This window comes from Semicossyphus pulcher, unplaced genomic scaffold, assembly GCF_022749685.1.
Source record: "Semicossyphus pulcher isolate SPU_LCO1_2020_fin unplaced genomic scaffold, fSemPul1.0.p SCAF_18, whole genome shotgun sequence".
Classification (NCBI taxonomy): domain Eukaryota; kingdom Metazoa; phylum Chordata; class Actinopteri; order Labriformes; family Labridae; genus Semicossyphus; species Semicossyphus pulcher.
The window spans coordinates 19,323,568-19,350,205 of NW_027211691.1; the positions used below are offsets into that span (position 1 = coordinate 19,323,568).

General features: G+C 40.1%; 4 protein-coding genes across 17 annotated transcripts in view; 1 reads left to right on the forward strand and 3 right to left on the reverse strand.

The window, feature by feature from the left end:
* The window catches only part of scrib (scribble planar cell polarity protein), a 64,556-nt gene extending 61,268 nt beyond the window's left edge, over positions 1-3,288 (forward strand). For 11 of the 13 annotated variants that reach the window (XM_069667045.1, XM_069667046.1, XM_069667034.1 and 8 more), the window contains one exon: positions 1,290-3,288. In XM_069667045.1, coding sequence (XP_069523146.1) covers positions 1,290-1,426 — 137 coding nt within the window. In that variant the 3' untranslated portion in view covers positions 1,427-3,288. Of the gene's footprint in view, position 1; positions 32-1,289 lie in introns of all 13 variants that reach the window. The other 2 variants (XM_069667039.1, XM_069667042.1) reach the window with 1 other exon arrangement.
* Positions 3,289-3,410: 122 nt separating this feature from the next.
* Positions 3,411-10,715, reverse strand: kif9 (kinesin family member 9). The gene is made up of 20 exons (XM_069667051.1): positions 10,620-10,715; positions 9,454-9,625; positions 9,252-9,358; positions 8,931-9,161; positions 8,657-8,740; positions 8,463-8,555; positions 8,084-8,231; positions 7,937-8,001; positions 7,763-7,840; positions 7,549-7,617; positions 6,552-6,656; positions 6,256-6,311; positions 6,050-6,137; positions 5,794-5,915; positions 4,831-4,992; positions 4,539-4,738; positions 4,167-4,346; positions 4,000-4,079; positions 3,627-3,719; positions 3,411-3,497 (listed from the first exon to the last, which is right to left on the reverse strand). Exons 1-20 carry the CDS (start codon positions 10,713-10,715, stop codon positions 3,411-3,413), a joined length of 2,316 nt encoding a protein of 771 aa, XP_069523152.1.
* Positions 10,716-14,904: 4,189 nt separating this feature from the next.
* cdv3 (carnitine deficiency-associated gene expressed in ventricle 3) lies at positions 14,905-19,178 on the reverse strand. 2 transcript variants are annotated; one of them, XM_069667725.1, is made up of 5 exons: positions 18,760-19,178; positions 17,745-17,818; positions 17,402-17,538; positions 16,926-17,088; positions 14,905-16,841 (listed from the first exon to the last, which is right to left on the reverse strand). In XM_069667725.1, the coding sequence occupies exons 1-5, from the start codon at positions 18,943-18,945 to the stop codon at positions 16,715-16,717; spliced, it is 687 nt and encodes a 228-aa protein (XP_069523826.1). In that variant the 5' UTR covers positions 18,946-19,178; the 3' UTR covers positions 14,905-16,714. The 2 variants fall into 2 exon arrangements, with proteins under 2 accessions (XP_069523826.1, XP_069523825.1); XM_069667724.1 differs by having other exon boundaries at positions 17,745-17,821.
* Positions 19,179-23,848: 4,670 nt separating this feature from the next.
* The window catches only part of tmem108 (transmembrane protein 108), a 51,429-nt gene continuing 48,639 nt past the window's right edge, over positions 23,849-26,638 (reverse strand). The window contains exon 5 of the mRNA XM_069667919.1: positions 23,849-24,485. Within this exon, the coding sequence (XP_069524020.1) occupies positions 24,369-24,485 (117 nt within the window). The 3' untranslated portion in view covers positions 23,849-24,368. The remainder of the gene's footprint in view (positions 24,486-26,638) is intronic.

Genomic DNA, 26,638 nt, shown 5'->3' on the forward strand with positions numbered 1-26,638 from the left:
GGTGACTACCTGGGATAAGCAGCTGCCGTTGGTACGATCCTGTGTGTGTGCATGCGTGTAACTGTAGGCTGACTTTTTGTGTGAGAGGAGTTTGTTTTAGTATGTGCATTTATTCTCTAACCTGCCAATTGTGTTGCAATCTGTGGGTTCAGGTGTTTGGACGGGTGTGTGTCTACTCAGTTGTGCTTCGCCTACTGCCGCCCCACCGAGCAATGTATGAAATAGTAACTGGAGTTTAGATTAGAGTGGAAGAGAAGTCTGCTGTGTCTAAACTAATCATCCAACACTAACCTTGATCCAGACTGTGCATGAATTTGTTAAAAGCTTTGACAGTAGGTTTACATGCCCTCAAGAAAGCAGTTCACCAAAGTAATGGGAGTTGTTGTTGTATGCACTGTAGTAGCCTGGTTACTGCCTGGCCAAAAGAAAAGTCACACGCTCTAATATTTCGTTGGACTGCCTTTAGCTTTGATTACGGCACGCATTTGCCGTGGCATCGTTTTGATAAGCTTATGCAATGTTAGAACATTTATTTCGCCAATCTTAGACCTAGATCTAACCAAGTGAAGCAACCCCAGATCATAACACTGCCCCCACAGGCTTGTGTGGTAGGCACTAGGCATGATGGGTGCATCACTTCCTCCGCCTCTCTTCTTACCCAGATGCACCCATCACTCTGGAACAGAGTACATCTGGACTCATCAGACCACGTGACCTTTTTCCATCCCTCCAGAGTCCAATCTTTTTGCTCCCAAGCGAATTGAAGCCTTTTCTTCCGACTAGCCTCACTGATGAGTGGTTTTCTTAAACTACACAGCTGTTTTGTCCCAATCCCTTGAGTTCTCTTCGCATTGTGCGTGAGGAAATGCTCTTACTTTCACTATGAAACATAGCCATGAGTTCTGCTGTTGATTTGATTTCACCAAACGTTTAAGTGCTCTCCAATCACGGTCATTCAAGATTTTTGCAATGCACTCCGAGTGGTGGGAAAAAGATGTTGAACAAAGGGGATTGCGAGTTAGTTATTTAAGTAACTTTAATCAACTCCTGCTGTGACCAGACTTACAGGCTGGGTGCTTCAGTTTTATTGCTTGAAATTTTTGGGTCCTGCTTGTTTCCAGCTGCTGATCTAAACGTTGGGCTTCTCTCGCAGGTTTAAGGGATCCATCTGCTTTCCAATCAGTCAAATGCTCCACAGCTAGCATCGCGATCGTATGTGAGAAGCAGCTAAACAGCAGTAGATTTGAAAGGTGCTAAGTGGGACTGTTGTTTTTTTCTTGTGTCTATAGGGCCTGCTGCAAGCCCCGAGGCCGAGGTTCCCGCCACGCCGCCTGCCACCTCAGCCCTGGAGGAGATGGCTTTGTACAGCAACAAGCGCAAACTGAGGCAGGGTCGCCGCAGCCTGGAAACCGCCGTGCCCACGTAACACCTCACACTGAGAGAAAAACTACGAAGACATAACGGGAACACACACACATTTTAATCACACTGTGGAACACTGGTAACACGTGGGAGCATCCACAGGAGGAGCAGAGTCACTAAACACTACAGAGTGTCAGTAGAGCGAGATTTCCTCTCCTATATATAACCACTGCAGAGACTATGAAGCTGATAGTCGCATACACACTCACTTATATCCTGCGTGCCAGTCTTGCCTATACAGTCTGTGGATGAGACGGCAAGTTGCTCAACAGACCCTCAAAGGCAAGGAAGAGCTAGTGTGGTTAGCTAGGATTGCTACTTACAGACCATTCTTCTTCTTTTGTTCCACTCTCTGTTTACCGAGTAGAAGCTGATGTATTTTTAAAAAGGAGGTGACAGAAGATTTTAGTGTTTATTTTTGACACCTCAAATGATTTTGCTGTTTTTAAAAAAAAAAAAGACATACTGGAAGATAAAAGAAATGGGTCATAGCTATACTAACGTCTTGAATGATATTTTTAGAATTTCAGTGAATAGATTGTAAAATGTCAGGGCTTTCTTCAGATTCGGGCGGATAGGAGTGTAAATATTAATTTAGGAGGGAACATCCTGCTACCTTCACAGTCGGAGCTTTTCGGTGAAAACAAAACATATCTTTTTTTGCACTGCCACTTGTCAGCTTTTTAACAACCTTTATCTTAAGTAATTTATTGTTTTTATCATTGTATTCAAATTGAAGGCCTTTTATTTTACGCTGTTTTAATCCACCCAGAGAGCGTGACTGATGCTTATAGTAAGTTATCATTTTAACATTTTCAATGCGTTATGGATCAGTCAAACCATATAACTAATCCATTGCATATCACTTTATATATCTTTTTTCTCTTAAACTACATGTACACTTTGATTTTCTTGATTAAGTCATATCTACAAATTAAACTGCCCAGGACACATACAGCTACTTGGAGCGAATACGACTACATATACAATATAACATTAAAGTTTGCACCCTGCGCTTTAAGCATCATATATAAATTAACGGTACTTATCCCGCCCTGTTTGTTTTATTAATTATATCAATGATTCATTTTTATCCTTGAACTATCTGGAGGTATTCCAGAGTGACGTGAAGGTAGCAGGTGTTTTATTTTTCTGTCGATGGTTAATTTAATCTGATGCCACTGAAAAATCATTTATTATTGTGTGAATAATGTACAAATACTGAAAGGAAAACAAACTTTGGGTTTGAATCTGAGCCAGTCTTGACCTACACCAAGCGAGTGTCTGAACTGCTGATGCGTCTGGGTTTGGACGGGCTTGGTATCGGGACGCTCTCTGCATGTATATTGGTTTGTTAATGGGAGAGCTGAGAGAGGCAGAACCGTTTAGAAATCCCTCTCAAGACATTGAGCCCATTCATACATTCAGTTCACTGCTCGACATATTGTCAGTTCATGTATCTGATGGGTATTTTTGCAGAATCACAGCATAGTAGCATTTCTTTTAATTTAATGTAGGGTCTCTTAATAATAGCTTTCCATCTTGCTCTCACTGACTGAAATTCAGTTTGTTTGATAACATTTGCAATGGCTGATATCTCTTTTTTTAACTTACAGTAGGTAATCTTTTTTTCAGATGGGTTTCACTACATTATTAATGCAGTGTTTCAAGTTTTTGTGTTTATTCTTTTGTCTTGAGTTCTCTTTGGGGGCTTTTTCTTGCAAATAGGTCGGAGGGAAAGGGTCAGAAGTCCCAGGGTCAAGGGTTAGAGCTCACACAAGACTGTAACTAGTGAATTTGTACAACCAAAGAAGTCTATTTTGTGGTTCAGGAATAATAAATTTTACTTTTCATTTAAGAAGCTGATTCATTGTGTTGTGTCTTTTGTGACTGATTAATGCACAAAATTAAAAGTGGATACACTTTACAAGAAGTGACACCATGTGTGGACGCCGTAATTCAGGTCTTCAGTTTGTACAAAAACTCACTCATACAGGCTGAATTGGAGGGAGTCTTCTCTGTCCTGCAGATGAGTTCCTCTGCACGGGAGTAGTGGAACGCACCCTGCTATTCCTCTGAGAAGACAGAATTAACAGGTTTGTAGATTACAGATAGTTAAGATCTCTATATAACCGGTTTTAATGACAATGTTGTAGTTCAGGATTGGTGAGGTAATATAACCAAATTATGAATAACCCACTCACCCTTTTCAGCGTTCTGTAGCGAGCGTTGTAGAAGGACTCAGAGCTGCAGCCATCAGGGAGAGGCTCATACGGCAGCTGCTGGTTATAGTCTTCCTAAAATCAGCAGGTATGCAGATTAAACTCGTCACCACAATGTAATCACAACTTTTCCAACACTTGAAGACAAAATGACTTCCTCTGAAAAGCCTGAACTGCAAGTATTCATTTAAGCTAGCTTAGAAAATATATTGACTCTAATATAAATGAGTCATAAACTTGTTCTTTCTTCACGTTTACTAAAGTGTTTTGTTAACTTTGAGGATTTGCTTTTAAATACAAATTTCTTAAGCTCTTACATGGAACAAACACTGTTGTAAATTTCAGGCAGACTCACATGTGCCAGGGTCCTCCCTGTAGTTTCATCCAGCTCCTCCTCTGCTACAAGGAAAGACTTTGAATACCAGTTCTCAAATTCTAGGACACAAACAAAAGCTGTTGATTATTTCCCTGAGCTTTCGAAGACACCAGTCGTTATAGATAAAGGTGTGTAAGGGAAGGGACCTGAGAGAAGGCGCACCCTGCACCGATCCACAAGGTGCTGACAGTAGTCGACCTCTGACTTGATGTCACACAGCACCTCGTATCGCTGTCGATACAGCGCCTTCAACCCTCTGAGCTGCATCAATAATCTTGCATCTGACTCCTGTTGCACTGACTCGTCCCTCATAACCAAATATTGACCTTCATACAAAAACACAGGTTTTGATGATGTGATGATGCGTCTGCACTCACTGTATAGGCAAGCATTGGGGGCTTTAAATATCACCAATATTGACAATTCTCCTCGTTAAAAATCATTTGATAAGAACGTTAAGAGCAGCAGAGCACAAGTTCAAGCATCAACCACTTTACTGATGCAAGCATTAGAAGTACCTCCTCTCATCTCCTTGTGCTGTATGGTGGCCGCGGTGCAGTCGATCTCTCTCTTGACAGCGTTGACCTCCTCAGTGAGCTGCCGAAGAAGACTGCGGCGTTCCAGCAGCACGGCCTTGTTCTCTTTAAGGATGCCGTTGATTTTGCTGCCTTGTCCCACCTTAAAATCCTCAAAGGCTTCTGCTTTGGGTGGAGGAGAGCTGGGCACAGGTGGCAAAGGTAAAAAACAACATCATACACATTCTATTCATACGATAAAGATATCTGATTGATTGATATATCTGACACATACTCAGGGTGGAAGGGTTCATTGCCAGGCGGTTGTGATTCTTGTGTATCCTGGCTCTCGGTGTCTGGTTCCCCTGACTCCTGTTCTCTCTCAGAATTCAGCGTTGATTTGGAGGAGTTCTCCAAGTGCTTCCTTGACACTGGACTGCCCCCTCCCTGCCTTTTGCTTTGGCTGGAAAAATCATATTAGGAATTAGGAAAACCAGACTAGTGCATTTACATAGTCGAGCCCAATCAGGCAGACTTGGACCGAAATACATAGTTATCTAATCGGGCAAATAACTTTTAGAGATGTTGAGCTCTGATGTGTTTTTTTTAATCAATTATTTAATGATAAATTGTATGAGGGTAGTTTTTTTTCATCAGGCAAACTACTATCTCTGCACCCCTGGTCTAATGTATCTCAGAGTGCGGTCGAGAATTATGACAATTAAGAATTCAGATTTCACAAAAATATAAATGTTTCAGCCAAAACATAGACTTAAAGGAGCACTTCCCCCCTGGAAAAAGCCGCTGTCAGTCAAAGCTGGTGCTCTCTGTAATCGATAGAAGCAATAATATTTTAAATTGGCGCCATAGCTGTGGAGAACGCTGTACAAACAGCGCGTGGTTTCACCCATTCTACATTCCTACAACACCCAGCTTGCATTGCGCCCCTCCCTTCCCTAGATTGAGGAAGTGTAGTTTAGCAAGCTCCCTGGCGACGTAAAATGCGTCATCTGGCGGAGGTTTTCCAGGGCCCATTGGAGAAGTGGACAGCGTCCTCCAAAGGCACAGAGCGAAATTGCATTTTCTTTCTACCATAATGGCATTAGCTCCCCATGATAGCATGATAGGACTGAGGTTGAAAATCGGCAAACTGTCCCTTTAAAGGGAAAATAAAACTAAACAAAATGTTTATGAAAATTATCAATACACTGAATTCATCAGCACAATTCACTGGCTTCATCTTCAAATGTTCACTTACCCCTGTTTCTCCCTGGACTTCTTAGTTTTGGCTTTGGTTGAACTTAGGCTTTGGGTGTTTTGAGGTGACACCCCAAAGCTGCTTGCATCCACATCCTCAGCACAGCCTCTGGTATCCAACTCCTAAAGAGTTTACAAAGCAACATCTCATCAGAGCTCAAACACATTGAGTGTTCACTAAACGACAAGAGACAAATAGAAATATAACTGCTAATTTCCATGTGGTGCCCTCAACCGTGAATCAGCTGCTGACTGACCTTGACAGAAGCTGTGTGGGCACTTTGGTCTCGCGCCACCAAGTTGTAGGTCTGGCTCTGCTGAGCAATCACCTTGTGCTCCTGTTTCCTGCTCACATAAACATGCTGAATCGCTTACCATAAACAAATAAAGCCGTGTTCCAATTTTGGTCTTAATAAACACATGATTTGAAGGTGCAGAATTTAAAAAGGTAGATGATACTCACTGCACTGCAAGCTTGAACTGGGCAAACACTGCTTGGACCTGCCTGACACTTACGACCTGTAATATGTCATCCAGAGCGGAATTTGAAACATAAAAAGGACTCAAACCAAAATGGTGTGTTCTCTGTTATGTTCACTTAAATTCAAAAGCTTTTAATGGCATCAACGTTTCTGGAAAAAATTCCTACACTATCAAATAAAACAACAAATATTTGGACAATTTACAATTTTTGATTTACATTAAAATCATCCAAAATGTAGATATGTTATGTGTGTGTGTTTTGTGTTATGTTCTCACACTGATTTCTTTCAGGCTTCCCTCTAGGTATCTCTGAACCTGGCTCTGGATCTCAGCATGTTGTGCTTCAGACAACGGCTGGTATGTGATGCCCTGACGGTTCATCTACAAAAGGATGAACGGTAGACATTCAAATTGTCATGAAAGGTTTAGAATTTGCAGACAATTGCGCTTGAACAATATAATATGAGCAACAACTTAAAGACCAGCTCCAGTCATGTTTTAAGACACATAAAATGCTCTGCTTGAAATAATAAATTGTGTCTGACTTTTTCTGCAAAATACGTTTTATTACTTTGTAAAAATCCTCCCACAGCATCTCCTCCTTCTCCTTCATTAAAAGTTCCCTAATCTGCATAGGCCCCGCCCACTATGCGCAACGTTTCTCCTTTCATAAAATACAGCCGAAAACAAAACACGTCTCTGCCATCGTTTAGCGGCAACTTGTTGAAACGTAGCTAGCTTGAAATTTAGTAATTAATAGTAGTAACGTTGACGTTAGTAGTCAGGAGTGAGTTTGCAAAAATTACGATGACGGTTACAGCTGGCTCGCACGTCGCCGAAGTGGTTGCCATAGGTTACACATAATAATATGCGTAGCGTCACCCCGTCCATTAACGGGATTGGCTCCTTAGGTTTGTGACGTCTCAAACCTGCCAATCTGAAAACGTGTTGTTCAGCCTGTCCTTGGTACACTGCAGTTTAAAAGCAGACAGGCCCAGCCATGGAGATGACTGCTCATGTTGTCCCTGATATGTCTTGTAGCACATAGAGATGTTTACAAGGTTAAACACTTGATTTTCACTGGAAGGGGTCTTTAAAATCGAATGATGTCATAAAAGGTTTAGAATTTGCAGACAATTGCTCTTTAACAATGTAATATGAGAAACACCTTAGAGTCAGTATTTAAATTTAGACCCAATATTCATTATAACAGTTAACTTGTACAATAAACTTAAGCAATTATAATGAAGATTTCCCTGTAAGCTCTACTCACCTGTGTGTTATACATGGACAGTTCTTCCTTCAGCATGTCTACGTCTCTCTGAAGTTTCTTGATTAGAGCCTAATCAAAACAGTGTATTTCATAAGGTCCCTCTGCATGCAACAATAAACTGTAGAGACTGTAAACAATAAAACTACATACAGTATATTTCACCATGCATGTCCTCCTGGAGGAATATTTGTGTCGTATAATAAGGTGAACTCACTGCTGGATCCAGGTGTTCATTTACAGCAGGCTCAGTTTGGACACGCTTCATTCTGCTGGCAAAACGCAGGGTAGAGAGCTGCAAAGAGCATACATCATCATACAGAGTTGTATCACACCATGATGAGTAAGACAGAGACTGCTTTCTGTTTATATCATATATTACACTCCTTACTGTTTCTTCTATCTGTGCAGCCTCACCGTAGATGTTAGCCACAAGCACAGTGTTGCAGTTTCCCCCTTCACAGACAAATACATCATGTTTTACATCTATTGCCACAAAACTAAGTACCACTTAAAACCAGTGGCCTGCCAGTCTTACCCAGTGAGTCTTTGAGGGCATGTGTGAGTTTAGTCTGCCTGAAGGGAATGTGCTCTCTGCGACGATCTGCCAGGGCCAAGATGGCCTGCTCCAGGAACGACAAGGACTTGTTGATATACACGGCTTCCTTTAACATCTGACCCTCTGACTGGAAGAAGAGGAAGCGTAGAAGAAATGGGGAAAATAGACAAGACAATATTATACAGAAAGGTGATATTTTCCTCAACTTTTCCTTAGGGATCAAAAATTTCAAAGTGGACATGTTATATAATCAGCCACACTTGCAATAGAGTCCAACATCCCACCTGCAATCTGCCATACTTGAACATTCCAACAGTCTATGTTTTGCAATCAGTGAAGTAGATAAACTCAAACTCACCCCAGTCTTTCCCAGCCTCTCTGACCCGGCCAAATCCACAAGGTTCAGCTTAGAGGTGACGTATTTGGCGTCAGACAGAGTCCTAGAGCGAGACTGTGAAAAACAAATGATTTTTTTTAAACTTAAAGTCACGTTTGAGCACCAAGATGACACTAAACAATACAGCAACCCATGAAAGGTATATGTGTTCATACCTCTATATGCACAGTGAAGATACAGTGGGACCTTGAGGAGTTCCTATTCAAGGCATGAGATCCAATAATGCGATTCATCTCTCCCTAAGTAAGAAAGTACGAAAGAACTTTATCAAGGTTAAAATCATCATGAAAATAATACCACACCTCGAATAAGCATTAAATAAGAACTATTTTTCAGAATGAATAATCTAAATGTCAACCTATGCGGTCTGCTGCATAAGCCAAGTCAAGTTAGAGGGGCTTTTACAGCTGTTAGCTTCAGACCACACACCTCAAACAGCAGGTTCAGAGCCTCCACCTCGCTGTGAACAGGGTGAAGAGACAGACCTCGGATGAACACCCCTCTGCCTGGCTCCTCCATCACCACCATACTGCGTTGGGATGGGTGTGGGGACCCCAGCAGCGATGAAAGCAGGTCCACCAGGGTCTCGTTGTAGATCTCCAGGTAGGAAAGGTGCACGGAGAAGGCATGCTCAGTCCTTTTCTCTACCTCCTGAAACACCTGAATAGCGTGTTGGAGATTCAAAACAACATATTTATTTAATGCGGACCAGGCAGGGGGTTTAGAGGTAAACATTTTGATATGAGGTACCTCCTGAAGGGCCCGAGGGATGATGCCTCTCTGCTTGTATAATTCTGTGGATCCTGTCATGGTGTATGTCTTTCCTGAACCTGTCTGCCCAAAACACACCACAGTACCTGAAAATTACATGAGACAATATTAACATATAACATTGTACAATAATTTGTACAAAACTAAACACCTTTTATAAAGATAAACATAATGTATATACCATTAAAGCCATTCAGTGCTCCCAGTACAACCCGTTGGCACACTCGGGCGTACAGCTCCTCCTGGGATACATCTTGCAAAATGCCTTCCAGACAGAAAGTCTGGGAGCTCAGCTGACTTTTCCTCCTTTCATGGAGCCGCCTGGAGTCTTTTTTGTGATGGACATTCACCGTCTAAGATGAGACAGCAAGTTTTGAGTGTACACAAACATAGGGGCTACTTTAAAACACAAAAACAGACACATTTATTACACAAAAGGAGTCACAAGGTGTCTGCTGTGCTGTGTTATGTTATGTTATGTGTAAGATTCAATTTTGACCAATTTTATGAAATGTGATGCAAATTCTGTTGGGGATCTGAAACACATCATTCACCTTCATACATCGGTTATGTTTCATTATAATGTGTCACAGTTTTATCTCTATCAAATAGAGATTGGTGATGAAAGTAAAGTAAAAATCAACATGAATGCCTTGAAAATAAACACACAGAAATGTTGACATGTCATACTAAGAAAAAAACAGTGCTAGTTTGTCCATGGATGCATGATGCATAATACTAAGGCATCTAGACACAATTTAGACACCTGGCCTGAAGAAGTGCAGCCATCATTGGTGTAATTAAATGCACCTGTGCATTTTCTGCTATGGCATGTCAAGATTTCTGTTTAAAAAATACCTGTTACAACAGTTACAATGGTTCACTGACTAAAAATGTCCTCACCAAAAGACAACATAACATGGTTTTAGATAGCTCAATAATTCTAGGTGGAAAGTCGGGGGGGGGGGGGTTAACTCTAAATTATATATAACCCTTGTGTGCTAATTAAACATCTATTTATAGTTCAGCATTTATGCTAGTTTGTTACAATTGTTAGGTATTTACAAAAACCTAGCAAGTAACGTTTGTGTTAAAATAATGTTTCAATTAGGCCTAGGTTTTACGAGTTTAATGGTACTATCTTTTACTTTCAAACTGCCAAAATAATTCTTGCTTGAGGGGCAAAGATGGCTCCAACTAATTTTTAACCCAAACCAGACAAAACTAAAAACTGTGACCTTTTCCTGGAAGTTAGCCAGAATTATCTTCCAGCACAGCTATATTACGTCAAATAAGGCTTAATTGGCTCTTGATACGAGTACTTTAAAAGGCTGAAAATGAAGTTACCTGTCCGTCTGGGAGACACTCAATGAGGTCTCGTGCGAAGTTAGCCGTTGGTCTAATTCGGACAAACACTTCGACTTCGCTGCTGTGAGCCTTCATACCAACTCTGACAGAAACACGACGAAAGGAGAAGTAAACTACAGTTAACAGCCTCACAGACTGTGTCAGACGGTACAAATATATAAACTACGACCACCGGATATACTCTACATAAGGTAGATTTAATGACAATGGGTCATTGCAGCTCACTTTATCAGCTTCATTTCATTTTCTGTGTTCACCGTGCGTAGTTTCCATTCAGCGTCATGGCAACGACCGCGCGCGCACAATGAGGCAAAGTGGCAGAGCGCGCGCCCCCATTGTGCTTCCTGAACGTCTACGAACTTTATCACTGGGGAAAAACGTAATCGTAAATCTATTAATTTCACTCAAATTGCAATAACTGTGTATAAAAGTAAAAATATAAATACAGTATCCTCTAAGTTAATTACTGAATAAAATGAAATAAATCAGCAAAAAAAAAATTTATTTCGATTTTTAGATTTAAATTTGAACATTTTGAAATGATTGAAAAAATATATACATACTTGCTGTATGACTTTCATGAAGAGATAAAGATGCCCTGTGGGATTTTCTTCTTAACAGAAAAGTCATACATTCAGTGTTACTCATCAAAATGCATTATGGGTATCATCACGTCTTTTACGTACAAGCTGCTCCAAACAAATTAGCCCTAGGGGGATTAATAAAGTTGTTTGAATTGGGTTGAATAAAACATCTGCAACGCCGGTTTTCTAAATACTTTAAGCCCTGCGTTTTTTGCATCCATGTTTTTTGCTCTCTGTCTTCTTCACTACTTTTATTGGCACATTTATGACACATTCCCATCACCCATGTTAGTGAATTCTTGGCAGGATTCTTGGCAACAATTTTTCCATAGTGTTATTAGAAGTTAAAATGTCCAGACATTCAACATTTTTCCATTTTTCCATTTGCAGAAAAAGCAGATGAAGAGGTCTACAGCATGTACTGTCTTTCTTTATTTAACAGGTTAATTTATTGATTATGTAGCTACTGTGTTTGATATCCAAAGTCAATGTTCTCACTATCCAAACACTGTCTTGTCTATGGATTAAGGTTTATAATTCAAACTCCAGTAATATAATATAATGATGGGTTAACGCAACAACCAACTCACAAGTGAATAGACTCCATGTGACATTTATGTCTTTTCACCGTTTTCTATGAGATCTTTTAGAGTTAAAAGTTGAGGATGTAAATTATTAATTGAGATGGTGTTTGTAGAAGACTATGAATTATGGCTTCACAAAACAAGCGGTTGGGTTTTGTAACACTTTAATACTAGCAGAAAGATTTTGGTGAATTTAAAGCAGTACTTCAAATTGCCCACGAGACATGAGTACTTTGGAAAGGCTACGGGGTTTGGCAATGTTTCTGTTGTGGGAAGAGTTTGGATGGACTGTGGTAGACATTTTCACTTTATTCAACAACCTTTAAAGGGCTTTTCATCAAAACCTTGGGCTGATTCAATTAAAATTGTTCTATTTAGGTATGTAGTTACATATATGGTTCCAACTAGTCTTCTTTCAGTTATTAAAGGAAGTGATTTTGTGCAGTTCGAGAAAATGATGAGGAAGGACAGGAAAATTGATTTTCTGAGGTGGCTCAGACTGGGACATAAAACTCACACAGTTTCCATAGAAAAAACTGTGATTACTCGTTTGATTAATTTGTCATTTTGATAATTAACTATTTGTAAACCAGGCTAAATTACTTTCTAAATAATACTGTTTATAATGTGCTTGTATTAAAGACAACTCTTGACAAGGGTTCAACAGATACAGACAGATGTATGCATTTAAAGTGTTTCCCTGTCAGCACTGTGTTGTGTTTAAATTGTAACATCTAGACAGATAAAAACACAACAGAACAATTGCTAGCAAAAGAATAGCTTTGAATGACCAACAGGCTTTATTCACACTTAAATATATTTTATTTTAATTGTAATGTTTCTCATTTCAAGTGACCAAATGTGAGCACAGTATTACTGGCAATTTAAAATGGGAAGAGATGAGTAGGTAGACTTTGTGTGTGTGTATAAAGGACAAACAAATAAACCAAGCTGGACTTTGATTTGAAACGGGAAATGAACACTTTTGACATGTAACAGACTCCACCTCCTGACGTGGACAGTATAAAGCAGGCGAACTGTCAGATTTGAGGCTATTTTATGTTCAAGATGAGAGGACTCACAGCACTGTGTCTGGTTGGATTCATTCTCGCTGCCTCGGTAAGACAGTGTGGTTTTGTTTTTATCAATTAATGCTGGTATTGCCAGCTTTTGTGTTTGCTACTTACTTTGCAATGTCTTGAATTGCTGCAGCTTGATTTGTTTCCTAATGCTGAAACGTAGTCTTCATCAGTCTTTTATATCTTATTAAGCATGCTGTATCCTTCACATTGTAGGCCTGTTGCTTAACTAGCAAAAAAGAAACAGATTTCAGATCTAAACAACTTTAATTTCAATAAAGAGCTAACGTTTGGAGTTGTTATCAGACTGCGGGTATCTATGAAACAGGATTACCGATCGATTATTTCGCTGCTTTATTTGAGACCTCATGTCGATGACCCTGCACAAGCAGAATAAACAAAAAGGCAAATAGATGTTACACAAGCATCAAATGTGCTTTTGGTGCAGTGTTGTGTATTTTTTATGTGTATTTCTGTTTCAGTGGTCTGAAGGAGGCGCAGCCCCACCTCAAAAGCCGGTACAAAAACCACAACCACAGGTCTGGGTAGGTGAAACAAGTGGCAGCTGGGTAAGGCGATCAGTGGAGTTGAGGGTGATTTAAGCGGTTATTACAGCAGAGTGAAGAGCCATGAAATTCAAATAGGAAAAAAAACCTGCACATGTTATTTTGGCCTTACCATTTTGATAATCAAATAATTAAAATCAAATCTGTTCCTTCAATTTTTTTGAGTAGTGTATTCATGACATGACAGGGCGGCAAGTGTCCAAATCTTTGGAAATATTGGTTTTGCACTGAGAAGGAATCCCCTTCTTAATTATACAGAGGAGATCTGTGTGTTCTGAAGCATAAAGTACATTAACATATTGTTACAGATTTCACATGTAACAAATGTTACTAGCTGGCGATAGCCTTAGATGAGCTATGAACAAACACACTAGGATGGTCATTTTCAGCTACATATCCCAAGTCAGCATGCAAGCATTCATATGGTTACATCAGTTAAGCCAATGTAACTACCTACTTAGATTGAGGTTAAACGGGAGTGTTAATAAGTCTTTAGGAGTAGTTGTTAGTTTACTAAGGAAAAAATATAACTGACGAGTTATAATTAAAGAGAGGGACTTTGGCCTACGCAAAAGAGTTGTTTGCATTCAGTGATTTAGGAAGACAAGATAGATTTAAATTTAAAAGTAGAATTAAAACCAGAATTAACACAAAGCGGACTCTGCTCAAAATACGAGGCTGTGCAGCAGCAGTGCCACCTTGTGGCCGGTGGGAGTAACAGCAGGATAAGGATGGAGTTGAATTGTGAATATGTCAAGACAACAAATACTTCTGAGTTTGTATCATTACCAAATGTTTTCTTTAAAAGGGGGGCGATTGACCTAAATTTAAGGAAAAATTTTTTTAAGATTTGTCAATTGAGAAACGGAGCCAACATATTTAAATTAAAGCACTGTCTCTAATAAGGCCTGTTTAAAATAAATGTAACATTCATTAGGATGGAAGTCAGTCAATCTGGTAGGCGTACGCAGAGATGTACTCATACTTAGGAATAAATATTACATACTTACATGACAGCATTAATGTAAATTTCAGAACTAATTTTAACTTCTCTTTCAGGTCGCAGATGTTTGGACCTCTCTTGGTAACAGGGCTGGTTTCAAAGTTGAACCGACTGATCGAAATGTGACCGAGGTAAGAAACTATTCAGCACTCACTGCAATACCATTAAATCTGCGAAACCACCTTGAAACATATTTTTTTATGAAGTAAAAGAAAGCAAAAGAGTGTACAGCAATCAACTACAAATATTGTATTTTGATTTTAAGCTGTACAATGTTGGTCGTTCTCTTTTCTTAAAGAACCCTGAAAGCCTGAAAGCCTGAAAGTGAATGAAAGAAGACACACTGCAGAAGGGCTGAAGAGATGCCAACGTGTTGACAGAGACGACCAGTTAATTCATCTGCTGGTGTTACTGCCTGCTTCAAATAAACATTTCAAGTCTGTTGTGTGAGAAAAGTTTTTTATTTGTTAATATGCTTAGTATGAGGTCATTTGAAACGTCTACTTTTTTCCAAAAAGAGCTGAAGGTACGCAAATTTATCCACGATCTGTCAAAGTCAACACCTCCTCTGACAGAATGAGACACATCAGGAATTAGGCGAGTGAGTTTGAGGGGAAGCAGGCTAACATCATTTGAAAACGTCCACTTTCCACATCTACAGATTCAGACAAGACTTCATTCACAAGGATCACTTTATTTTTTTAATGTTAGGCTCTTCTCTTTTCATTACAAATATTATCTACGTCCACTCAAAGTGTCCCAGCAGGGATCGACGCTCCCTGACAGCTTTGATGGAAAGGACAGAAACATAGAACACAAATCCAGTTCATCTTCATCTTTCTTAATGTAACTATGCTTGTAGTAAAAACCCATTTCATATAAACTGGGCGTCCCACTCATTTGTAGGTGTATAGTACTCTGTTGGTTAAGTGACAGTCGCTGTAACTCTCTGAAAGTGAAGTTCTGCGCAGGGCTGACAGCATGTCAGGAGGAAAAGCCTTGATAAAAGAAAAGTTAAAACTGGGGTGTGAACTCCGTATGGCCAAACAACCTCAAATATTCTATTAAAGTGGTTTCCCATCATTCTCTTGATACTGTAACATCTGTGACCATCTGGTGTCGCATCACAGTTAAGTATTTCTACCAAAAAAAATGCTTTCGGATTAGAAACCAGCTTTAATTTCTCTTTTGCTGATGTCTGAAAAGAAGACAAAATGAAGTAAGGGAAGCAAAATCAAACAGTGGATATGAAAGACAGTTAGTACTTGTAATCAGGCAAACTAAAACAGCACGACATACCTGAACAAAAAGGATTTGTTTTCTTGTATATGGCGATCTATTTGTCACAAAGTGGTGAGATCCAGAGGCAGGCAGCGGCCAGTGAGACAACAAGCAAAGTTCTCTTTAGATGACATAGCAGTTTCTTTCTATCAGTAAGGCCACTTTATATAGAGATTCTAAATGAGGACCACAACCTATCGCTTCTTGTCCGTAGATCTTCGCAGAGTGTCATCAACATTAAGGGAAAAAGCTTCAAGTTTCTAAATCAAAGAGCCGGATGGCCAGCTGTGTGTGTGTGTGTGTGTGTGTTTGGGGAGAAAGGTTGGTGTTCGCCCTATTCACCACCACCAACACCACCACAAAAAAAAAAAGCTCAGTCCACATCGTCACTACCAGCCTTACAGCCGTAGCATCCCCACTCCCAAAAGCCCCAACCGCAACTCAAAAACCACCCCAAAATACCATGTGCGATTGGGTTATAACGATCTTGCAAAAAAATAGATATTTTCACAGAAGTTTGTAAAATCATCTTGCCTAAAGTTATCTTCGATGCTCTGTGGCTTTTATCAAAGCAAGTTGAAGTCCGGAGAAAAGTTGCGTCACACAACTGCTGCTCTGAGTACAATCCACAAAGGACAACTATGTCGCCTTTTGTTGCTGCTGCAGTGTTGTACGTTTGGGTGTTTGTTGCTAATTCCTTTTCAATTACTCCCTCTTTCAACAGCCCCTTCAGATGCAGTCCTTCAGTTTTGCCGACCAAATGCGTGTTAAGTGTGTCACTGATTCAATAAAGGGGGTTTTACTGTATGTTCTGCAGTGGTGTTGCTGTGTGCATTTATGTGTATGTGGCTGTGTGTGTGAGTAACCAGTGTGGGGATGGTGGCAGGACTGCAGTCAACACAGCAGGATTTCAGCTTCCTTCGAGGGGCTGGGCTGCACCGTGCTGAAGGGGCAGGGAGGGACGGAGGGGAGCGGATCTACTTATCCCCCAGGATGGCGTACTGGTTGTCGAGCTGCAACTGCTGCATAGAAGCGCCACCGGTCTCTTCTCTACCACGATTCCTGTGTTTCACAACCTCGAAGGTCTTCTCCATTTCTCTATCCCTGAAACACAGACACACATCGATTCAGTCAGGAAACCAAACCTCCCAAACGAGCCACGTTTAACAAACTACTTTGAGTTCTTACTTGCGAGTCTCCACGTGCTTGGCGGTGGCCAGTAGAGAGGGGAACTGTGCGTCACTGAAGATCTCAGGAGGCCCCGGGTTGTGTGTTCGTTTGGTGGTAGTGAGCCGAGCCCCTGGAGGGCGATATACGCCAGCAGGCTTCGACTCAGGCACCTCGACTTCCTCTGCAATAATAGAAATAGAAAAAAAGTCCATTCAGTGTCCTACAATTAGCAAGAGTGCCTAATACATATGGACTCTAAGGGTATTTTTAGTAACACATGATGTAATCACCCCCTGACTTCTTAAAATGGCAGATTTGCCCTAAATAGATTCATAGCTCGTCCCTTTATTGGAAACAAAAACCCAAGAAGGTTAATTTAATTCAAGTATGTAGCATGTAAAGTGATACCAGACACTTCAGCATTTATAGTCTAAGCTAATTTGAAGGCCTGTCCCTAATGTTAAACAATTAAATGTCGAGGTTGGTTTACTCACCCACAGGTGCAGCAGCCGGAGCCGGAGCGGCACCAGACTTGTTCCAGGGACCAGAAAATTTGTCTCCGCTCACCAGAATGATCTCTCCATCCTCACCAACCTCCTCCTTCTCGTACTCCTCTTCCTCTCTCTCGTCACTGCAAGGCGATCAATTCATTATTTTAAGTTACCATTGTAACTGAAGAGGAGTTGTATAGTTAGGCAACAAGAAATATGATATTTTTTAAGGGTTGGAAGATGGGGGACAAGTAATAGGGACCATGGTCTTTTAATGGCCCACATTTGAAAATAACCAATTATGTGGACAAGAAAACGAAAAAGCAAATACATATTTCACTCTTACCTTATCTGTAAAGCTTGGAGTCGCAGTCCACTGTAGTCAACTTCTTTCTGCTCAAACTCTTTCCATTCCTCGTCCTCCTGGGCAAAGGTAGACATTACTTCAAAGCACACAAAAATGACATCTACAATTTCCTACAACTTTCAGTGTTAACAAAAAAAATTACAAAAGCCATAACAGCTCTGGGTACGCCTTTCCCATCAATGTGACATGTTGTTTAATTGTATAACTAATAATAGGCCTTTTTCACTTCATGACTTTTTAGCATATCGAAAAAGGGAAAGCACAGGTGTTTATATATGTTTATAGTAGCATTAATGATGGCTGTATTCCATTTAGCTGCTTCAATTTCATGGTCCTGGTTGTGTGCATGCTAACTGCCTGTCATGGCTTTCTCAGACACCTGAATAGAACAGAACCATTGTTAAAGTTATCATTAACACCTGTGCTTTTCCTCCCGTTAGAAGTCAAAATGTCCGCTGTGGAAAAAAGCACATACAGCGTCGTCACATAATCACAACATCATGTCAAGCTAAAAGGCAGTCAACCCCGTGAAACTTGTGACAAATGGCGGCTCGGCCTAGTTGGAGGGCCACGATTCAAAGAGGGGAATGACAGCTTCCCTGTGCGAACACAAGGCCACTGTCATAATACGGGCTAATGGATAGGCCTAAAAAAAAATTAACAACTGTTTATTTGACAAGGAATGAAAGCTAAAGGTTGTCAAAAAAGCACAACACGCGGGTGGTGCAAAATTTGGTATTCCATTAGAATATGTGCCATATGCTACGTTAGCTAGCTACCGGCGTTTTCTCCCATCATGTCACAGTATTCCCCACATCCATGGTTTTCCCAGATAACTTAGAGAAACGTCAGCAATACGACCTGTCAACAGGCTAAGGTCAAATTTGAGGAGGAAGCAGAATGGGCTGGGGACACAAAATTTGACACGACACCGGTATCGCAGAGGCAAAAAAAAAAAAAAGTTACCAGAGAGCAGTGTAGCTGAGTCCGTTACCTTTTCAATCTGTGCATCCTGATTCTCGTTTTTCGACGATTTTTCCTTCTCCCTCTTGGTCTTTTTTATCATAGCAGACGTGGGTCCGGTAACGGCCTCCTTGCCCTTTCCTTTTTCTTTCTTCTTCTTTTTATCCCGCTTGGCAAAGAAATCGTCCAGACTCTTCTCTTGTGGAACATCCGCCATTTTCAAAGAACAACGTTAACGAGTTAGCTGATCGAGCAATGACAAATGTGAAAATCTGCTCTCAGAGGAAAAGAACAGCGGTTCTAACAGTCGCTATATACTGAGTCACTCCACAATCTGGCGGTTTAACTTCTGTTACAAGCTGATAAAATTGTCCACCCTGGATCCCTGACTGAAACGTTAGCTACCCTGTCAACCATGCCATGCACGGGCTATTTGACAAATCTGTCCCGTAACCCGGAAACACCTTAGTACTGAACCGGAAACACCATAAGCTTTACACAAAAAATAAAAGCGCAGTTAGTAATCTCTAAGATTAAATTAAAATTGTATTCAAACTTACTTCAAAGCATTAAATATTTAATATAAAGAAATAAGTCGTAATAATGTCTCAGAATGTTAGTGAAAAATGAGCAAAGTAAGTTAGCAAGAATTCACTTGGCAAGGAAATAAATTGATGAAATGTTAGAAATAATAAATTAAATAACCCATTTTACATCAGAATCAAACAATAATAAGTACAACAGAAACAGACTGAATCAAAGATAATGCCTCTACCACGCTTCAGAATTCATGAATAGATGATATAGAGTAATCTATAATTGTGTCTAAACATAATTTCAATCTTTGTGCAAAGATGTGGGCAAATCATTTTGCATCATTATCAGTTAAAGTTATAAGCCTCCAATTATCAAGCAGTATACGGTCCTTGTTGGGTTTAGGTATCAAGGTAATTAAACCTTGGCACATACATGACGGAAGCCTACAAACCTCTATAGCTTCCTGAAAAACATACAGCAAAAATTCTGAGATATGATCTTGAAATACTTTATAAAATTCTCCAAAAAGGCCGTCATTACCTGGGGATTTATTGTCTTTCAATTTATTAATATTCTTTGTTAGGTCATCAAGGGATAAGGGTTGATCACAAATTTCTCTATCAATATCACAAATATTTCCCGCTTTACTTTAAATAGAAGAAAAGAAACCAAATTAATTATGACTGTTTTATGAAATTCTTCCACAAAATTAGAGATTGTTTGGGGATCCTCAGACATTTTTTCACCAATCTTAGGTTTGTGCATATTATTAATACTGGCATTTCTCCTCAGAGAAGCTAAGTGACTAGCTACATGCCCTGCTACGTCACGTGGCCAACTACCGTAACCAGCCACTTGACAAGACACGTGACAACTACGTGACCAGCTACATAATAAACTACGTGACAAGGTTGTGTGTCAAGCTACATGACAAACTACAACATATATTGAAATTGTCGCTGTTTTAATGTCTCTTACCTTGCCCTTTTGTGCTCACATCTGTTAACCCCAATCTTGGATCCCATCAGACATCTGACAACCATAAAGCCTCTGGGCTCCTGTGAACAGGGCATGTAGCCATGTAGCTTAGCGATAAACGACTTCCTTTTCCCTGTGCTGCATTGTTTACAGAAGAAGAAACCGTTTTTCTTGTGATTTATTTTAATTAATGGGTCTTACCTTTGCCGAAATATCAACATCATGATGCAGATTTGTAAAAAGTAAAACTACAAGCTTTGTCAGGTCTCCTCAAGAGGAGAACAAAAATACTTTTAAAATGCTCGTTTGTTGAACGGAGGTCGGATTGATCATTTCTGGTGCATTCGAGGAAATCGGGAAATCTGAAACTGAACGGCTTTCGCGACACCGCGTCAGGGAATTTATCTCAAGTTGAATTTTAGATCAAGAACGGATTGATTGCTGATAGCATGCAGAGATCTGTTTATAGAGATTAATATGAAGCTAAATCATCGTCAGATAGCCGCTGATGGGAGCCGGGATGTCAGTACTATGCATTAAGTTCCACCTGCTTTTGCTCTCCACACTGACTGTTTTTTCCTCCGCATATGCTGCAGCCTGCTGAAATTGGTCAATATAACTCGGACTACAAGCGTACTGCAGACAGAAACCAGAATACTTGCCGTCCCGGAAATCCACTCACTGAATCTGTAAATAGACATTAGTTTACCTCTGATGGATTCGGTTTTTGTTTCTCGATTCCTCCTGCTAAACGTTGTTTCCATCAGGACTCACGATGAAGACATGGAGCTATCTGATGAAGCTTCAGAAGTGTTCCATGCTGTAAATGAATAGTGTCAGTGTGTTCATTATGCCACAGACTGCTTACCTTTGAATCATGATGTAGAATAGTTTAAATGTATGTCATTTTTTGTGCATTTTCAAAGTTTTCTTTATTATAAGCTGTCCATATGAACATGCATAGGTTAAAAACTTTTTTGATAATCTTATATTGTGTTTTATTTCAATTTGTTACATTGGTTACATTGGTTACATTAAAGAAACAGTGGCTGCGTACAACATGGCAGATATCCACCATATGACGACTACCTTGAATTGACATTTAATCACTCAAAATTAAGTCAGGACTTATAGTAATTTTATAATTTAACGAATGAATGAGTTTTTATATATTGAGCAAAAAGATTTATCTTTTATCTCTGGGTTTTAAGGCAGAATCACATTTATTATTTAACTTTTTAACAAGGATCATAAAAGGATTCTTGCAGAATATAATTATTTGAAAATGGCTCTTATCTCGAAGTAAAGCAATGATTGTTTTTTAATTAAAATTTTGAGACCAAATTGTGTGCATGACCATGAGGTTACAGAACAAGAACACACCTGCGTGTGTTTATGCAATGGTTTATACAAGGAGGGTAAATCAGGGGCTGCTTATAACCTTGTTAGATGCTCTTAAAATAGTGGAAACTTTATACTTATGTGGGTGCATAACAGACAAAAGTTGAACCGTCATATTTTGCCAGAAATAAACAGGCTACAAATCTGCTAATAATGTCCAAACCTAATTAAGCCTCTCCCCAGCTGTTAAGCAGTTTGTAAACAGATTACTGAACTGACGTCATATTCCCAGAGCTGGAGGTCACCTGACCAGATGCAGCACTGGTGCACAAAGAGAAAGTTCCAGCTCACTTCATCAATAGATGTGCTGTGGTTGGCAAGACTGTTTACACTGCTTTGTTTTACAGTAAACCAGTAAGTATGATATAGGTCTAACTCAGATAAACAGACCAGTGTGTGTGTTTTCTCTGTTTTATTGCTCAGCAGTAAAAAGTACAGTGTATACTACAGTACAAAAAATACATAATGTTGAACACTGCTCCACCGTGCCACTGAACGCTTTGTAAAATATTCACTTTTGAGCGTGCAAAACAAGAAGCCCGGCTGTGAGCATCCAATGCAGGAAATATCAATATGTTTAACCGTGTTATTCGACATCGCCGCTTGAATCAGCGGTTTCAGAACAACATCTCACAATGCAGAAAATCTTCAGCGACGACAGAGGCAGGCAGCATTGATTAGTGAATAAAACTGCGGCAATGCAAAGTAAAACTGATGACAGAAGGACCACAGGTTCAATAATCATGGAACAAAATATTCAAACGCGCTTTTTTGATTAAACCGCCTCTGTATGTGCTCACAGTAAATATTCAGCATACATTATGAGTCTCTGGTCATGATTTTTGACAGCCTCCGACATGTATCTTATGATCCAGCAAATCATCATTCACAATCACTCAACATTTTGCATTGATTGACAAACATTGTATTTATGGAGGGAGACATTTACAGTAGCAAGGTTGGTCTAATTGTTTCCTACAGTGCTGAGGATGTCTTCCTCTAACTGCACTATAACCATTGGTGACTCCACGAGACAGACGAGAGACACACAGACAGACAGACATACAGAGGCACACAGAAACAGACAGAGGAACAGATCAAACTGAGCTGAATTGATACAAAGTTGACTTAAAGTAACAAAGATATTTGGTTAAGGGGGCAGCACATTAAACTCCCGCACGTTACTGCACACACATGCACAAACAGGGCATTCACACACACACATACTGATATATAAAGGGCCAACATAAGGACTTAAGACATCTATGTGGTCCCTCTTTAGAGAAGCTGGTGACACATGAGGGGGAAATTCAGCCAAGACTGCAGGATGTAGACCCCATAACACTGCACAAAGTTACCAATTAAATCTGGGCCCATATTTATCAAACTGATCGACTTTGGACTTAAACTTTTACCTGCAAACTTCAGAATGAACTAAAGAATAAAAAGCTTACTTAAAAAGACTGCAGAGGTATCAGAGGGTATAAGTATTGTTTTATTTCTCTGATGTACTTTGTCTACCAGCAGCAGAATTTCTGTCCTGTTCCAGATTGCAGTAAATGTAGTAGCTCACATTTTGCTGCCATCTCATCCAATTTCGTGTCATTTAATACTTGGTATGTAGAAACATATACTATATACTGTATATACTTGTTAAACATGCAGTAACTAACTTCTTATTAGTTGTGGCTAATAAAGAGTAAACTTCCTGGTTCGAATCCTTGTTCAAATACAGAGGGCCTTACTGTACAGTCCACAGTCCAAAGACATGCTCCTTAGGTTAACTCATAGGTGTGAGTGTTTAAGGTTGTCTGGCTGTATATGTCAACCCTGTGATTGACCAGCGATCAGTCCAGGTGTTACCCCGCCTCTCGCCCAATGACACCTGGGATAGGCTCCAGGCCCCCATGCGACCCTGAACAGGATAAGCGGTATAGATAATGGATGGATGTTGTACTACTCTGTTCTGCTTTTGCATTAAGTTTTATTAACATAATTCATCAAGTAGCATTATTTATGTATAAAGACACTAATGTGAATAAAATGGATGATTATGTATTATAGATATAAATACATGATTATTGTGGTTTATTCCACATTTTAATTGCTGCTGGAGACAGGCAGACAGTCTCTGATTGGCTACTCCTGCTCAGAGCACACATGTCATTAATAAAATAACATTTACGGTTTGTTCTACAAAGTGTGTTGCTGTTAAATAAATATGGGCCCTGATCCGACAACTGATGCCTCAAATCTCTGTTTCCCCCTCAAGTACATAGGTGCTATATTCAAGTTCAACAGGCTATAAGTATTTTGGGATTTATCTTAAAGGAAAAATAACATTACAAAGAACAGCTTTAATGTTTTCATAGCACGTTTCTCTCTCTAAAGCAGACTTCATGTGGCGACACCCACAGTGCACTCAGCATCAAGCCACCGTAAAGGAACAAAACCACATATACTCTGTGTTTTATAAAGACAATAAAAACCTTTTATCACAATTAAGCCTTTGTGTAGAAAATGTACATCAGAAAAATATGCAGGTGCATTCTCATAGTAAATAGTGTCTGTTTACATCGCTCTTCTTTCAGGTTGTGTTTTTTTTTTTGTCATATACAGTATAAAGTCAAAGTCTCTGGATATTTACCACATATATAAAATAGACAACAACAGCAGGGGGAGTCGAAGACGGGGGATCCAGCAGTGTCTCTTTTTTTTCTGTCCCTAGATGGCAGAAGCTTTGTCTCTGTTGATGAAGAGGGTCTCCTGGCAGAAAGGGTTAACGAGGACCATGCTGCTGCCGCTGTAGTCTCCATTAGGGGGGAGACAGGTGTCTTGCTCCTGCAAACACACACAGGGGCGAAAAAAGAAAATTAATGAATGTGCGTTAGTGTTAAGGAAAAGCTGTGATTCATGATTGGTGCTCACCATTAGTGCACACGCTGCAGTCTACTGTATCTATGAGCAGAGTCAGAGAGGCTAAGAGCAGAGTAAAATATGGGTTCGGTGCAGGGACCCCGGGGTTTTTAAGGAGGTGGTGAACAAAGATATCTGACAGAGCAAGATGAGCAGAGATACAAAGGGAAGGCGGAAGGGGAAGGACATAAAGCTTCACGAGCAGAGAGAGAAATAAAGGGAGGGATGACTCAGAAGAAACAACAGAGGGACTTAATGTTAGGAAGGAGGGGGAGGGAAAGGGGGGATGATGTGGAAATGGTCGCTGATGGTGAGTCAGCAGTAATAAGGCAACTCGGGAGGAGGAAGGAGGGAGGTGTGAGAAACAAAATGATCTGTATTACAGCAGGAATCAGCTCGTTTTATCAGCGAGATCCAAATCAAACCGCCGCTGTAATTTACAATCATTTCACCCGCAGCACTGTCATTCACCTAGAGCACCAGGGAAGCTACAAGGCTGCTGCACTACAGACGCAGGTGAGTCAGGGGAAAACAACACCTGGGTGTCACCAGGGGCATCCCACACATGTTCCAACCTCAGCTTCCCTCTCCTGTAGCCAGCAACAGGCAGCAAAGGACGGCAAAGTGAGCAACGGAGAAGGAATAAAAGAAATGAGACACAGCGAAATGGCAACTAAATCAAAGATAATGCAGACAGAACAAAGCAATGATCAATCACAATTATATATGGGAAAGAAGAGGCGTTAGAGTGCTGATTCGATACTACATATTGTTGCTGCATTGTACCTTGTCCACCAGATGGCGCTGTAGTGCACTAAAAAGTCCCATTTTGGACAAACTGATGCTCTTAATCCAGATTTTGCCTGTTTTTTTTTCTTATTGTAACAGAGCAGAAATATGCAGGGGGTAGACAAACAAAGTCATTGAAAAGAGTTTATGCTCTTAGGCCGCATATTCAAATCCTCATCTACAAAAACAGCCAATTAGCAGCATTTGTCAGCTCAAAGGATTTACATAAACCAACAGCAGAGTAAAGAGCTTCTGCAGGAGGCCACATTTTCTGTGGTCTAATTATTGGCTGAATTATGAAGTATGCTGAGGGGAATGCAGACTCAATAATATACAGCAAATAAATAAACACCGCCCAGGAGACTGACAAATACTTATTTATTAGTGAAATGCATTCTGTGTGATAATTACCAGGGCTGCAGGGAGGGCTTTTAATACCGAGATTGAGTCCAAATTTCCATTACAGATAGTTAAAAAAGATGTCTACCACCAACCAAACTCTGTACACATTTCAAAGCAATACATTATGTTCTTTTAAAGTTCTCTACAGCTGTGGTTCTCTACTGGTGTGTCAGGACCCAAAAGTTGTGGCAAACGGTCGATGCTGCGCTTTTATTTTGAAGGACGTGCCTCTGACGTACGTGCAGTAGGAGTGTAGTTCATTCACACTCCATGTATCCACTGAGTGGGTAATCCCATGTACAGTTACATTTACAATCTTGAAACTTGATGAGCCCGAATGTGTTGAAAAAAGGCTGCTAATTTAGATTTTCCTCTTATGCACTGCCACCTGCTGGTCATTTTGCTCGACTATTAAACTGTTGCGTTTTGTTACGTTGACAAACTGTGATGTTTTGTTCCATCTCAGGTCCAAACTGCACCATTTTTTATTAAATAAGTGGTTGAAGTGGTTAAAAAACGAAATCAATTTGGGTCGAGATTTGTCATTAAGTTGGTGGTGGTGGCTCCTCCTGAGGCTAGACCAGTTGAGAACCACTGCTCTACAGTGCTTAGTGAGTAATTCCTGGAAAAACAGTTTTTGGCCCTAAGCAGTTCAACTTTAACGAGTTCAGTCTGAAAACGGTGCATTATGTGTGTAATCATCATGAAACATCTCTTCATGTCATAAAACATTAAAGAGGAAACAACCTCAGTGTCCTGGTGGTATTTTTACAAAACAGCTGGGACATGGTGTTAACAATGTTCTGCCAAATTAACCTTGAACGTATTTTGGAATTCAATAACATTATCCCCTGATGAGTACTTTAAAAGCCGAGTTTGCATCAAAT

Bases quoted from the DNA above. Each gene is read 5' to 3' on its own strand.
- kif9 (XM_069667051.1), bottom strand. From the start codon at position 10,715: ATGAAGGCTCACAGCAGCGAAGTCGAAGTGTTTGTCCGAATTAGACCA. The intron at 8,002-8,083 runs GTAAGACTGGCA...TTGTCTGTGAAG, and splicing joins TGCCCTCAAAGACTCACTGG to GGGGAAACTGCAACACTGTG. The intron at 3,720-3,999 runs GTGAGTCTGCCT...TGCTGATTTTAG, and splicing joins CAGGGAGGACCCTGGCACAT to GAAGACTATAACCAGCAGCT.
- cdv3 (XM_069667724.1), bottom strand. From the start codon at position 18,945: ATGGCGGATGTTCCACAAGAGAAGAGTCTGGACGATTTCTTTGCCAAG. The intron at 17,539-17,744 runs GTAAGAGTGAAA...ATCGCCTTGCAG, and splicing joins CTCCAAGCTTTACAGATAAG to TGACGAGAGAGAGGAAGAGG. The intron at 17,089-17,401 runs GTGAGTAAACCA...CTATTATTGCAG, and splicing joins TCCGGCTGCTGCACCTGTGG to AGGAAGTCGAGGTGCCTGAG.